This window comes from Dipodomys spectabilis, unplaced genomic scaffold (assembly GCF_019054845.1).
Source record: "Dipodomys spectabilis isolate Male_0828 unplaced genomic scaffold, ASM1905484v1 ptg000208l, whole genome shotgun sequence".
Classification (NCBI taxonomy): Eukaryota; Metazoa; Chordata; class Mammalia; order Rodentia; family Heteromyidae; genus Dipodomys; species Dipodomys spectabilis.
In genome coordinates, this window is record NW_024870885.1 from 437,247 (window position 1) to 450,050 (window position 12,804).

General features: G+C 52.2%; 1 protein-coding gene across 1 annotated transcript in view; it reads left to right on the forward strand.

Annotated features, from left to right (window-relative positions):
- Window positions 1-12,804, forward strand: part of Tbcd (tubulin folding cofactor D) — a 164,854-nt gene that overhangs the window by 118,266 nt on the left and 33,784 nt on the right. The window contains exons 18-23 of the mRNA XM_042696601.1: window positions 2,091-2,171; window positions 2,893-2,966; window positions 3,635-3,752; window positions 4,759-4,819; window positions 6,378-6,400; window positions 9,747-9,778. Of these exons, the coding sequence (XP_042552535.1) occupies window positions 2,091-2,171; window positions 2,893-2,966; window positions 3,635-3,752; window positions 4,759-4,819; window positions 6,378-6,400; window positions 9,747-9,778 (389 nt within the window). The remainder of the gene's footprint in view (window positions 1-2,090; window positions 2,172-2,892; window positions 2,967-3,634; window positions 3,753-4,758; window positions 4,820-6,377; window positions 6,401-9,746; window positions 9,779-12,804) is intronic.

A 12,804-nucleotide genomic window follows, 5' to 3' on the forward strand; every position in this document is an offset into this window, starting at 1 on the left:
ACTCTGGGCTTGGGCGCTGTCCCTTAGCTCTTCAATTCAAGGCCCAAGCCCCTGCCACTTGAGCCACAGCGCCACTTCTGGCTTTTTCTGAGGAATGGAACCCAGGGCCTCATGCATGCTAGGCAAGCCCTCTACCACTGAGCCACCTTCCCAGCCCCCAGGGCAGTTTTCAATTTCTTTTCTCTCTCTCTCTCTCTTCTTTTCTTTCTTTCTTTCTTTCTTTCTTTCTTTCTTTCTTTCTTTCTTTCTTTCTTTCTTTCTTTCTTTCTTTCTTTCTTTCTTCCTTCCTTCCTTTCCTTCCCTCCCTCCCTCCCTCCCTCCCTTCCTTCTTTCCTTCCTTCCTTGTTGGTCGTGGGGCTTGAACTCTGGGCCTGGACACTGTCCCTGAGCTCTTCAGCTCAAGGCCAGCATTCTACCACTTATGGTTTGCTGGAAATAAGAGTCAGAGTCTTACGGGCTTTTTTTTTTGTTGTTGTTGGTCATGGGGCCTGAACTCTGGGCTTGGGCGCTGTCCCTTAGCTCTTCAATTCAAGGCCCAAGCCCCTGCCACTTGAGCCACAGCGCCACTTCTGGCTTTTTCTGAGGAATGGAACCCAGGGCCTCATGCATGCTAGGCAAGCCCTCTACCACTGAGCCACCTTCCCAGCCCCCAGGGCAGTTTTCAATTTCTTTTCTCTCTCTCTCTCTCTTCTTTTCTTTCTTTCTTTCTTTCTTTCTTTCTTTCTTTCTTTCTTTCTTTCTTCCTTCCTTCCTTCCTTCCTTCCTTCCTTCCTTCCTTCCTTCCTTCCTTCCTTCCTTTCCTTCCCTCCCTCCCTCCCTCCCTCCCTCCCTCCCTCCCACCCTCCCTCCCTTCCTTCTTTCCTTCCTTCCTTGTTGGTCGTGGGGCTTGAACTCTGGGCCTGGACACTGTCCCTGAGCTCTTCAGCTCAAGGCCAGCATTCTACCACTTATGGTTTGCTGGAAATAAGAGTCAGAGTCTTACGGGCTTTTTTTTTTTTTGTTGTTGGTCATGGGGCCTGGCGCTGTCCCTCAGCTCTTTAGCTGTAGGCTAGCATTCTACCACGTGAGCCTCAGCCCCACTTCCAGCTTTTTCTGCTTATATGTCACTGAGGAATCGAACCCAGGGCCTCATGCATACAAGGCAAGCATTCTACCACTGAGCCACCTTCCCAGCCTCTCATGGACTTTTCCTGCCAGGGCTGGCTTTGAACCGTGATCCTCAGATCTTAGCCTCCTGAGTAGCTAGGATTACAGGTGTGAGCTACCAGTGCCCAGCTAGTTTTTTTTTTTTTTTTTAATATCTTTTACCCTTTCTGTATTCTGACATAAGTCATATATGTTCACACGGAATGTCTAGTTTCCCAAGTCTGACGTAAGTGTACCTGCAGGAAACCATCAGGGGGATGCCAAGGCTCCGAGCGTACTTCTCAGCCACAAATTCTGCTTCCATTCCTACAGATGGATGTACATTTTCTTGCATTTTATCTAAACGAGCTAAAGGGGTCCATACTCTTTTCTGTGAGTTCTTTTGCTTAGCATAGTTTTGAGATTCATGCTTCTCTGTCTGAAGTCTGTTCCTGTGTGCTGCGAAGTGTCTCTGACGGCTGCACCCAGGAGATGGCTCTGCTCCCGGTCACCGTTGTGCGGGCTCACAGCTGCTATGCTGGGTGTTGAGTCTGTGGGGATCACTTTCCTCTGTCTAGTAACTGCCTAGGCGGAGAAGGAAGGGCTGGGTCATCGGGCTGGTGGTGTTACTTTTATTTGTTTTTTTTTTTTGGTCCCGTCGTGGGGCCTGAACGCTGGGCCTGGGCGCTGTCCCTCAGCTCTTCAGCTCAAGGCTAGAGCTCTACCACTTGAGCCACAGCGCCACTTCCCGCTTTTTTGTTATGTGGTGCTGAGGAATTGAACCCAGGGCCTCAGGCATGCAAGGCAAGCGCTCTACCACTGAGCCACCTTCCCAGCCCTGGTGGTGTTACTTTTAAAGGAATGGCCAAACTGTTTTTGAAAGTAATTGTGTAGCTTGCATTCTTCTTGAGCAGTATGTGAGGCTCCTTCCAACTCTCATCGCCTCTCACTGTTGTCTATTTCAGTGTGTTTATTGCTGGCTTTCCAGAATACACCCAGTCACTGATAGATCATCTCGTCACCATGAAAGTCAACCACTGGGATAGGTAAGTTGGGTCTTGTGTTTCCCTAAGAATTCCTCACCCCCAGCATCTTTGTGAGCTTACGTATGAGCCACACTGGCATCTGGGACACAGAATATCCGTGTTAGGAACAGAGGTCTGTATGTGTATCCCGGGTGGGATAAACTACTTTGCCTTTCTTTCTCTAATCAGCTTGTCAGCCAACAAGGCACTTAAAACCGAGAGTGAAAACTTGTAGCCCATGAATTGGACTAAATCCTTACACTATTGAAATCTCTAACTGTTACTTATATTTTTGTTTCTTGTTTCATTCATCTCAGTTTTCCCATTCTGTATTTTGGATGGGAGTTAGGTGCATGTTAGGTGCATGTCTGTCTGACATTTTTATGCCTTTGTATTTGTCCTTTATCCTTATAAAATACCCTTTGTCTCATGTTGAGTTGCTTGTCCTAAAGTATAATGCATTGAACCTATGTACACAGTCTGGCAGACTTTTCCTTTAAAGGGTCAACTAGTAATGCCTTAGGTCTCTTTAATATATTTTGTTTTTCTTTATAGAACCATTAAAAACAGGAAAACCACTCTTAACTTTAGGCCTTAGATCCACATTGTAGTGGCTGAGTGATCCACATTTTGGTGGTTCATTCATGGCCGACACAGCATGGGGTAGCTGCTGCCTTGTGGCCGTGGTGGTGAACGTGGGCTTGCGAGTCCCTCCTTGCTAACAGTGCTCCCCTTCTCTCAGAGCCATTCGAGAGCTTTCAGCCAAGGCGCTGCACAACCTGGTCCCGCGAGCGCCCGAGTACAGTGCTGCTCATGGTAGGTGTGGGGCCCACCTCCTGCAGGGCCTTCTTCACACATGTGCACACACGTGTGCACACAGCAGGAAGACTCGGTACTCTTCTGATTGGTGGCTGAAGATGATGTTCTGTGTCTCTTGCTAAAGCTGTGGGACAGAACCTGAAGATGGTGGCAGGATGTGTACACTGGGAGCTTTGGGCTGTGCTGGGGTAGGCAAGGGATCTGTGGGCCGTCTAGATTTAGAAGCCATCATGATTAATGGGCAGTTCAGGCTACTATAGTAGATGATGGTTGGAGGTTTGTCAGTGTCTGTAGCCTGGGCATGTGGTCGGGATTTGGAATCTTGCCTTTCTTTTCTGAATGCCAAAGACAGCGGCTCTTTGGTCTGAGCGGAAATGAGTGGAAAATTGGAGCACAAACTCCTGTTGTCCATGTGTGTCTTGTGCTCTGCCTGCCGCCTTCAGCATCCCCAGCAGGCCATGGTGCCGGCGGGCAGAGCTGCAGGCTGGGCTGTCCGCCACCTCAGTCTGTCAGTATGTGTCTGGGAGCTCCGGTGCCTGTGCTGGTCCGAACATGGTGTCATGCTGTGTCCTGTCTCGTGGCAGTGGCTCAGAGGCGGCATCCAGGATTGCATGCAGGCTGTCCAGTGTGTATCTGCCAACCTGCTAGCTGCCTTTCTTTTGCAGTGTTTCCAGCCCTGCTGTTGATGACATCGACTTCAGATCTGCACACACGGCATGGGGCCATTCTGGCCTGTGCAGAAGTTGTCTATGCCCTGTATAAGCTGGCAGCTCAGAGAGACAGGTGGGAAATGCCACTCCACTCATGGTCTGTCTGGAAAGCCATGTCATTGTGATTTGGGGTTTGGGGACATTTTGTTCTGACTTGCTTAGTTTTAGTCGTCACTGTCTTTAGGTTCCTGTATTTTGCTTTAAGGTTTTTCAGTGGCTCAAAGTCCACCAGGTCTGAGGGTGACCCTGTTGGCTTCATTCATAGAATCTTAGCCAGTCAGGAAGGGCAGGGTCTGCAGAGGCCATGCTGGCCACATGGTCCAAGAGCTGCTTGGTTTTCTTCTCATTGACTCCTCCATGTCTGTGACCTGCTCTTGGACTCCAGCTTGAGAAGACCTGTGGTTGCCATAGTGACTTGGGCAGGGTAGCAGTAGATGGGCTGTGGTCCCTCTTTCTACCCACTGCGTCCATGCCGTCAGGGTGACCTGGTACTTGCTGAGGGCCTTGCTCTCCTTGGTTGTGGGAAAGGGGCATGGGCAAAATACAGAGTCGTTTCCTATGGGGCCATACAGGGTCTGACTCTGGCCAGCAGTGCACCACAATGGTGTGTGTGTAGTGCTGTTTACCAGAGTGCATGCCTGAGACGCATGCTGCTCTCTGCCCATCACGTAACAGTGCTCAGTGTGGACTCACTCTTCGCTCGTAGGCTGGGCTTGCTCGTAGCAGTGAATCACTGGTGAATGAGGCGAGGGAGACCTGCTAAGTCCACACTCCTGGATGCCAGAGCCTCTCTGAGCGTGGCGGCAGCCGCTGTGGGCCTGTCTCCATCTTGCCAGGCACTTCCCTCCTGGAGTCCTAGTGACAGCATTGCCTCTGCCTTCAGCACACCGGCCAGGGGAGAGCTTCTCAGGGGGCCTGACGGCCGCTGGCTGTGGCCTGACACAGCTGTATCTAAAGTCAGAAATGGGGACCAAGAGAGGGCCTGAAGGGGAGGCGGTTCTCTGAATGCACCTTTTTCTTGTTTGTGCTGGGCGCATGCGTGGTGCTTGTGGCCTCAGCTCTGTGTTTGTCCTCCGCAGGCCTGTCACCGACTACCTCGACGAGAAGGTGGTGCAAGGCCTCAAGCAGATCCACCAGCAGGTTTGTGTGGAGCACACTCTTTGCATGCAAAGCGTCACGCACCTGGCTGTCTGCCCTGGAGAGGGACCAAGTGTGACTTACTGGGGCCAGTCCTAGGCCCTAGGACTCACTGAGGCGGGCTACAGATTTCCTGGCGGCAGAGTTGTTCTGTGGTCTTCTCTGCACAGTGTGCTCCAGGACCCACTGGGTGCCGGACAGTGCAGGGCCCTGTAGGTGGAGGGAATGCTGCCGGCCCGGGGCAGATGTGTCTTGTAGAGGGGCTGGGGACTCCCATGGCAGAGTGCTCTTTGGTTTTTACCTGTTTATCCCTGGCTATGATCTTGAGTCTCTTGAGGTTAAACCCAAAATTTTGTGCACATATTTCTCTGGAGAAAAGTTGTGGGCATTCTGGGATTTTGAGATTCTTAAAGCTTCTGGGTGACTCAAAAGATAAAATACGAAGAAAATGATCCTTTCAAGATCATCTGAAGAATTAAGTGGTTTTTATTGTCTTGTTCCAAGTAGAGTTTTATGTTCCTTCAGATTTGTCCTTTATATGGCAATGGGCTGGTCCTTATTGTATTCCTGCCACTAACTTTATGACTTTAGCAATACCATTTCTTTAGCTTGCCTATACATCTCTTTTTAAAGTAGAACCTAACATTCTTGCTAGCCCTGGAGGTAGCCCAGTAAGGCAGTTGAGCAGAGCACATTCCTCTGAGTCAGGGTTTCCTAGCTGTAAAATAAAGATAATAAAAGACCATGTCAGTTTTTGTAAGAATTAAAAAGGCACTTTAACGAGTTTAGTGGCGGCTCACACCTGTAATCCTAAATACTCAGGAGGCAAAGGCCAGTCTGGGCAGGAAAGTCATGCATCTCTTATCTTCAGTTACCTGTCAGAAAACTGGAAGTGGAGCTGTGGCTCAAAGTGGTAGAGTACTAGCCTTGAGGAAAAAAAGAGCTCAGGAGCCAAGCATGGTGTCTCACACCTGTAATCCTAGCTTCTCGGGAGGCTGAGGTATGAGGATCACTATTCAAAAGCAGCCCAGGAGGGGCAAAGTCCATGAGACTCTTGGAAAACTGGAAGTGGTTCTGTGGCTCAAGTGGTAGAGCGCTCGCCTTGGGCTGAAGAGCTGAGGGACAGCGCCCAGGCCCAGAGTTCAAGTCTCACCACTGATCCCCCCCCCCCAAAAGAAAACAAAGCAAAATGTTTAGTGACAGCAAATAAATAAACATCTCGCAAGTTTTAGCTGAGGATGATGTCTTGAAGTGCTTTTAAATTCCCTCAAAGGCAAGAATACCCATGTCCTTTTGGCATGGTGAGTTTTCTTCAAGGGAGGCCAGGGTCGTCCCTGGGATCCAGGGTGAAGTTTAGTCCTGTTCTCCCTTGGGGTGGCCACTCTGCTCCGACATTTCCCTTCAAGATAACCCACCTATAAAGCTTAGCCAGGGTCTGGCCGAGCTGAGGTGAGACTGGTTGCCTCCGTCCTGTTGCTATATTGTATATTTTACATATACTGTCTTACTTAAAAACCCACATTTCTGAAATGACTAATTTTCAATCATTTATTTTTTTTAGCTTTATGATCGTCATCTCTACAGGTAAGCCGTGTTACAGAGCTGATGCCGACTCTCACTGAGAACCGGTGCTGAGCCCGCACCGCACTTACAAGCAGCTCAGACTCCAGCCTGTGCTGAGCCCGCACCGCACTTACAAGCAGCTCAGACTCCAGCCTGTGCTGAGCCCGCACCGCACTTACAAGCAGCTCAGACTCCAGCCTGTGCTGAGCCCGCACCGCACTTACAAGCAGCTCAGACTCCAGCCTGTGCTGAGCCCGCACCGCACTGTCCTCATTCCTAGGCTCTGGGTTTACTTTGCTTGAGGAGGTGCAACTGTCACTTGACTCAGTGTTCGAGGACATGAGGGTCTCACGCCCTCAGACACCTTTGTGGAGATTCACAGGTTCTGGTGCCCCATGTTTCGGGTGCTGTGTTTCTGTGGTGGTGGACGGTGGTATACCTCCAAGGGGAAGAGGAGTTGCTGCTGAAGCTTTCTCCACCCTGGCCTCCAGGGCGCTCAGCCTCTGCAGTTTGCCTGTCGTAGGGTTCTGCGGAATCTGATTGTATGAAATTATTTATGTCTGATTCGCTCATGGAGTGCTTCTGAGGCTTACCAGGTGGTGTGTTACTGTTTTGTTGCTTTTCATCGCTGTGTAGCACCAGTGGTGTGTGAGTCCTGCAGTGCTTGGTCTTGGGTGAGCTCAGGCCTCGGGCCGTGTGGAATGACATTCCCACTTATCTTTGAGCACATGAGTGTCTTCTGGCACTGAGGGGCTCCTCTCGAGGGACACCTGCCCTGTGTCCAGACCAGCACTTGTCACACATGGGATTCGGCCACATTTCTCCTACTCTGACTCTCGGTTTCATTTTCTTTGCAGCATTTTGCTGCAGGTGTAAGCAATATGCTTCTCTCTGCAAGGGTGGAATCCCGCGGCCCCCTCCCCCGCCCCTTCCTGCCTTGGGCTCGCTGTGCGTTTTAGACCCTGGAGAGCACAGGTGGCACACGGGACCCCGCGCCGTGCGGCTGCTCGGAACTCCCAGGGGCCGGCTGCCGGGCTGGGCCTGGGGCCTGGGGGACCGGCGGCTCTGTCACTTGTCCCACATCCTGTGGTCTTGTGCGTTTCTGTCCAGCGAGGTCATGTTAAGTCCTTCCATTACTGCCCATGTCAGAGCTGGCTCCTGAGCTCCACCTAGGTTTGAGTAAAAGTTCTGCCTTTTCAGTGGAATGATGAATTGACTTCCAAAAATCTCGTTTGTATTTATTTTTGTAGCATTTGCCTAGACTAGCAGAAGAGACTTGGTTATCTTAAATAGCGGTTTGGAGAGTGACCCTCTTTCGTGGGATGTGCTGTGGAGCCTCTCATGAGTGGCGGGCAGAGGGGTCTCAGCCCTGGAGCCGGGGCCGAGGCCTGCTGTGTGGTGGGCTTGTGGTCCTCAGCTGAGTTTCTGGCAGGGGGAGCCAGTGACTACAGGCTTAGGAAAGTTGTGTAAGCCTGAGACTGTCTCCAGATGAGCTTTGGCTCATACATCACTCTTCAGACTTTAGCAAAGTAGAAGTAGGGGTCTTTTGTTCTGCTGTTGCTGTCCTGGGGACTGTTCACTAAGTTAACAATTCATACATAATAAAATTAATCAGAATGACAAATGTTGCCAACCGTATGAGTTCCTTCTTTCCTTAGAAGAAGGAACTTGGGCTGGGAAGGTGGCTCAGTGGTAGAGTTTGCCTTGCATGCCCTAGGTTCAATTCCTCAGCACCACACAAGCAGAAAAAGCTGGAAGTGGCGCTGTGGCTCAAGTGGTAGAGCGCTCGCCTTGAGCTGAAGAGCTGAGGGACAGCGCCCAGGCCCAGAGTTCAGGCCCCACGACTGGCCAAAAAAAAGAAGGAACTTTACTATGCCCCCCCACTGCTCCCACCCCTTGCTTCCCCCATCACAGATCTGCTTTCTGATGCTTAAAGTTTTCTTCTGCTCTTTTTTTTTTAAATTAGCGTTTTTTATTGTAAAATACTGTATAGAGGGGTTACAGTTACGTGAGCAAGATAATGAGTACATTCCCTATCTTCTGCTCTTTCTAATCTGCTGTTAATTGCACTTGATGCGTTTCTAAAGTCTTTTTTTTTTTTTTTGGTCGGTGGTGGGGCCTGAATCTGGGCCTGGGCGCTGTCCCTCAGCTCTTCTTTTTTTTTTTTTTTAACTGTATTTTTTTTGTCTTTTCTTTTTTTTTTTGGTACTGGGGATCGAACCCAGGATGTTGCACTTGCTAGGCAAGTGCTTTGCCACTGAGCTACATCCCAGCCCCCCTCAGCTCTTCAGCTCAAGGCTAGCACTCTACCACTTGAGTCACAGCGCCACTTCTGTTTCTTTCTGCTTATGTGGTGCTGAGGAATGGAACTCAGGGCTTCATGCATGCTAGGCAAGTGCTCTACCACTGAGCCTCCTTCCCAGACCCTGTTATGGTCCAGTCAGAATATGCTTTCTTCTCGGTCTTGTGCACGTTTGGGTCCTTCAGGCGTGCGTTGAGTCTTTCTGTGTGGTGTGGAGCAGTTAGCCAGTTGCTGATGCACCCTCTCCGAGGGTCCTGGCAGTGTGTCATGAACAATCCGGCTCTCCCCGCTGATGGATGAGGGCCACTCCCGGCCCACTGTGGGCTCCGGAAGGGCCTGCTTTCACCTTCCAGGTGTTTCCTCTCAGGCCAGTCTTCCGTCCAGTATCAGCTTAGAGTAGGCCACAGGCTGCTCCTGCTCCCTGCCCCACCTGCTTTGGCTATGCCCGTGCCCATTTTCAGCTCCTTGCCACGACGGGATGGCTAGGCACCCGGGGACTTGCGTGACACTCCATGCCGCCCTCTCCGCCCCTACAGTCCTCTAGGAGCTCCAGGGTTTCAGTATTACTCTCTGTCTCCCAGGGTCTACTCCGGAGTTTTCATGTGTTTTGTCCAGTTTTTTTGTTTGTTTTTAGCTGTTTATGTCGTCCCTGCTCCTCTGTCTGGACCAGAAGCCACAGCCTCCTCAGTCAGAGTTACGTTCCTTGCCAGGGAGCTTCTTGGCACCCCTGGGCGCTAGCGCAGGAGTGATTCCTGTCGGGTTGCTCTGGCATCTCTGTGAAGTGAGGTTAAACAACATGTAAAGTGCATTCTGCTCGTCCAGGGGTGTTTTCAGTGCTGTGAGCAACAAGTGTCCCAGAGAGCTGCAAGACCGCCAAAGGATGCTCTGGTCATAGCTTCTCAGTTCTTCCCAGAGAACGAAGTAAAATGCTTTTGGTGACAAGGTTGCCTCATTAATATTTTACTGTATTTGGGCAGCTGAAGTTTTATCTGTTGCTTGGTGGGATGTTTAATGTTTTATGTAGTAGGAGATTTTTAACTCTGAATGTTCTCATTGGCTTTTTAGGGGCCTGGGAGGAGAGCTCATGAGACAAGCAGGTAGGTCTGAAGACAGAAGCTGCGGAGCCTTTGCTCAGACCATGGGACAATGTCCTGAGACACACACGTCTGCCCTTTATCCCTGGCCCTTCTGCAGCTGGGGGTGGTGGTGGTTCCTTTTGGAGGAGCTCATGCTCTGAGAGGCAGACGACCAGCCTTGCCTCAGCTTCTCTGTGTCTGATGCTCCAGTCCTCAGATGCGGGGCCCTGGTCAGTTTCAGCAGACTTGGGTCTGGCTGGCTGTGGGGTGAGCACAGTGAACCGAAGGAGCTAGGGAGCATCTTCCTTTCTGAATTAGAATTTAAATTGAATGTAGCGTAGGTCAGTGTCTGCAGGGAGCGCACGAGATGCCGTTGTGTGAATACCTTAGGCTTCTTGTAGCCTGTTCAGCCCCGGTCTGCTGCATGAGGCATGCCACGGGGGTCTCTGAGGTGGGAAGTAAAGGACATGCTTCTGAACAGGAGAGGGGAGATGAGCATCTAGCACATCTACAGGAAGAAAAGGTGTCCGCTAAAGGCAGCATGCTTTCTCCTTATGTAACATCATTAGGCCGGGCACAGGTCAAAATACGACAAATTAAAGACCAAAGCCCAGTATTCACATTTATTTCTCTTCCATTTTACCATGTGCTTAGGAAAATAAAAATTACGATATCGTCAGGAGAACTGCTATTGTGTATCTGCGTTAATGTAGCACACAAGAAGGGTACGTGTGTGTAGAAGTGTGGAGACAAGGGGACCAGGGGTCACTGAGCTTCAGGTGTGAGGACAGGGCATGGAGTGATCACTCTGGGGCAGGTGTGAGGACAGGGCATGGAGTGATCACTCTGGGGTAGGTGTGAGGACAGGGCATGGAGTGATCACTCTGGGGCAGGTGTGAGGACAGGGCATGGAGTGATCACTCTGGGGCAGGTGTGAGGACAGTGGATGGAGTGATCACTCTGGGGCAGGTGTGAGGACAGTGGATGGAGTGATCACTCTGGGGCAGGCGTGAGGACCGTGGATGGAGTGGTCACTCTGGGGCAGGTGTGAGGACAGGGCATGGAGTGATCCCTCTGGGGCAGGTGTGAGGACCGTGGATGGAGTGATCACTCTGGGGCAGGTGTGAGGACAGGGCATGGAGTGATCACTCTGGGGCAGGTGTGAGGACCGTGGATGGAGTGGTCACTCTGGGTCAGGTGTGAGGACCGTGGATGGAGTAATCACTCTGGGGCAGGTGTGAGGACAGGGCGTGGAGTGATCCCTCTGGGGCAGGTGTGAGGACAGTGGATGGAGTGATCCCTCTGGGGCAGGTGTGAGGACAGTGGATGGAGTGATCACTCTGGGGCAGGTGTGAGGACCGTGGATGGAGTGGTCACTCTGGGGCAGGTGTGAGGACAGTGGATGGAGTGATCACTCTGGGGCAGGTGTGAGGAGAGTGGATGGAGTGATCACTCTGGGGCAGGTGTGAGGACCGTGGATGGAGTGGTCCCTCTGGGGCAGGTGTGAGGACAGTGGATGGAGTGATCACTCTGGGGCAGGTGTGAGGACAGTGGATGGAGTGATCACTCTGGGGCAGGTGTGAGGACCGTGGATGGAGTGGTCACTCTGGGTCAGGTGTGAGGACCGTGGATGGAGTGGTCACTCTGGGTCAGGTGTGAGGACCGTGGATGGAGTGATCACTCTGGGGCAGGTGTGAGGACCGTGGATGGAGTGATCACTCTGGGGCAGGTGTGAGGACAGGGCATGGAGTGATCACTCTGGGTCAGGTGTGAGGACCGTGGATGGAGTGATCACTCTGGGGCAGGTGTGAGGACAGGGCATGGACTGATCACTCTGGGGCAGGTGTGAGGACAGGGCATGGAGTGATCCCTCTGGGGCAGGTGTGAGGACCGTGGATGGAGTGATCACTTTGGGGCAGGTGTGAGGACCGTGGATGGAGTGGTCACTCTGGGGCAGGTGTGAGGACAGGGCATGGAGTGATCCCTTTGGGGCAGGTGTGAGGACCGTGGATGGAGTGATCACTCTGGGGCAGGTGTGAGGACGGCATGGAGTGATCACTCTGGGGCAGGTGTGAGGACCGTGGATGGAGTGATCACTCTGGGGCAGGTGTGAGGACCGTGGACGGAGTGATCACTCTGGGGCAGGTGTGAGGACCGTGGATGGAGTGATCACTCTGGGGCGGGTGTGAGGACTGGGCATGGAGTGATCACTCTGGGGCAGGTGTGAGGACAGTGGATGGAGTGATCACTCTGGGGCAGGTGTGAGGACGGCATGGAGTGATCACTCTGGGGCAGGTGTGAGTAGAGTGGATGGAGTGATCACTCTGGGGCAGGTGTGAGGACAGGGCATGGAGTGATCACTCTGGGGCAGGTGTGAGGAGAGTGGATGGAGTGATCACTCTGGGGCAGGTGTGAGGACAGGGCATGGAGTGATCACTCTGGGGCAGGTGTGAGGACAGGGCATGGAGTGATCACTCTGGGGCAGGTGTGAGGACAGTGGATGGAGTGATCACTCTGGGGCAGGTGTGAGGACAGGGCATGGAGTGATCACTCTGGGGCAGGTGTGAGGAGAGTGGATGGAGTGATCACTCTGGGGCAGGTGTGAGGAGAGTGGATGGAGTGATCACTCTGGGGCAGGTGTGAGGACAGGGCATGGAGTGATCACTCTGGGGCAGGTGTGAGGACCGTGGATGGAGTGATCACTCTGGGGCAGGTGTGAGGACAGTGGATGGAGTGGTCACTCTGGGGCAGGTGTGAGGACCGTGGATGGAGTGATCACTCTGGGGCAGGTGTGAGGACAGGGCATGGAGTGATCACTCTGGGGCAGGTGTTCGGACAGGGCATGGAGTGATCACTCTGGGGCAGGTGTGAGGAGAGTGGATGGAGTGATCACTCTGGGGCAGGTGTGAGGACCGTGGATGGAGTGATCACTCTGGGGCCGGTGTGAGGACCCTGGATGGAGTGATCACTCTGGGGCAGGTGTGAGGACAGTGGATGGAGTGATCACTCTGGGGCAGGTGTGAGGACAGGGCATGGAGTGATCACTC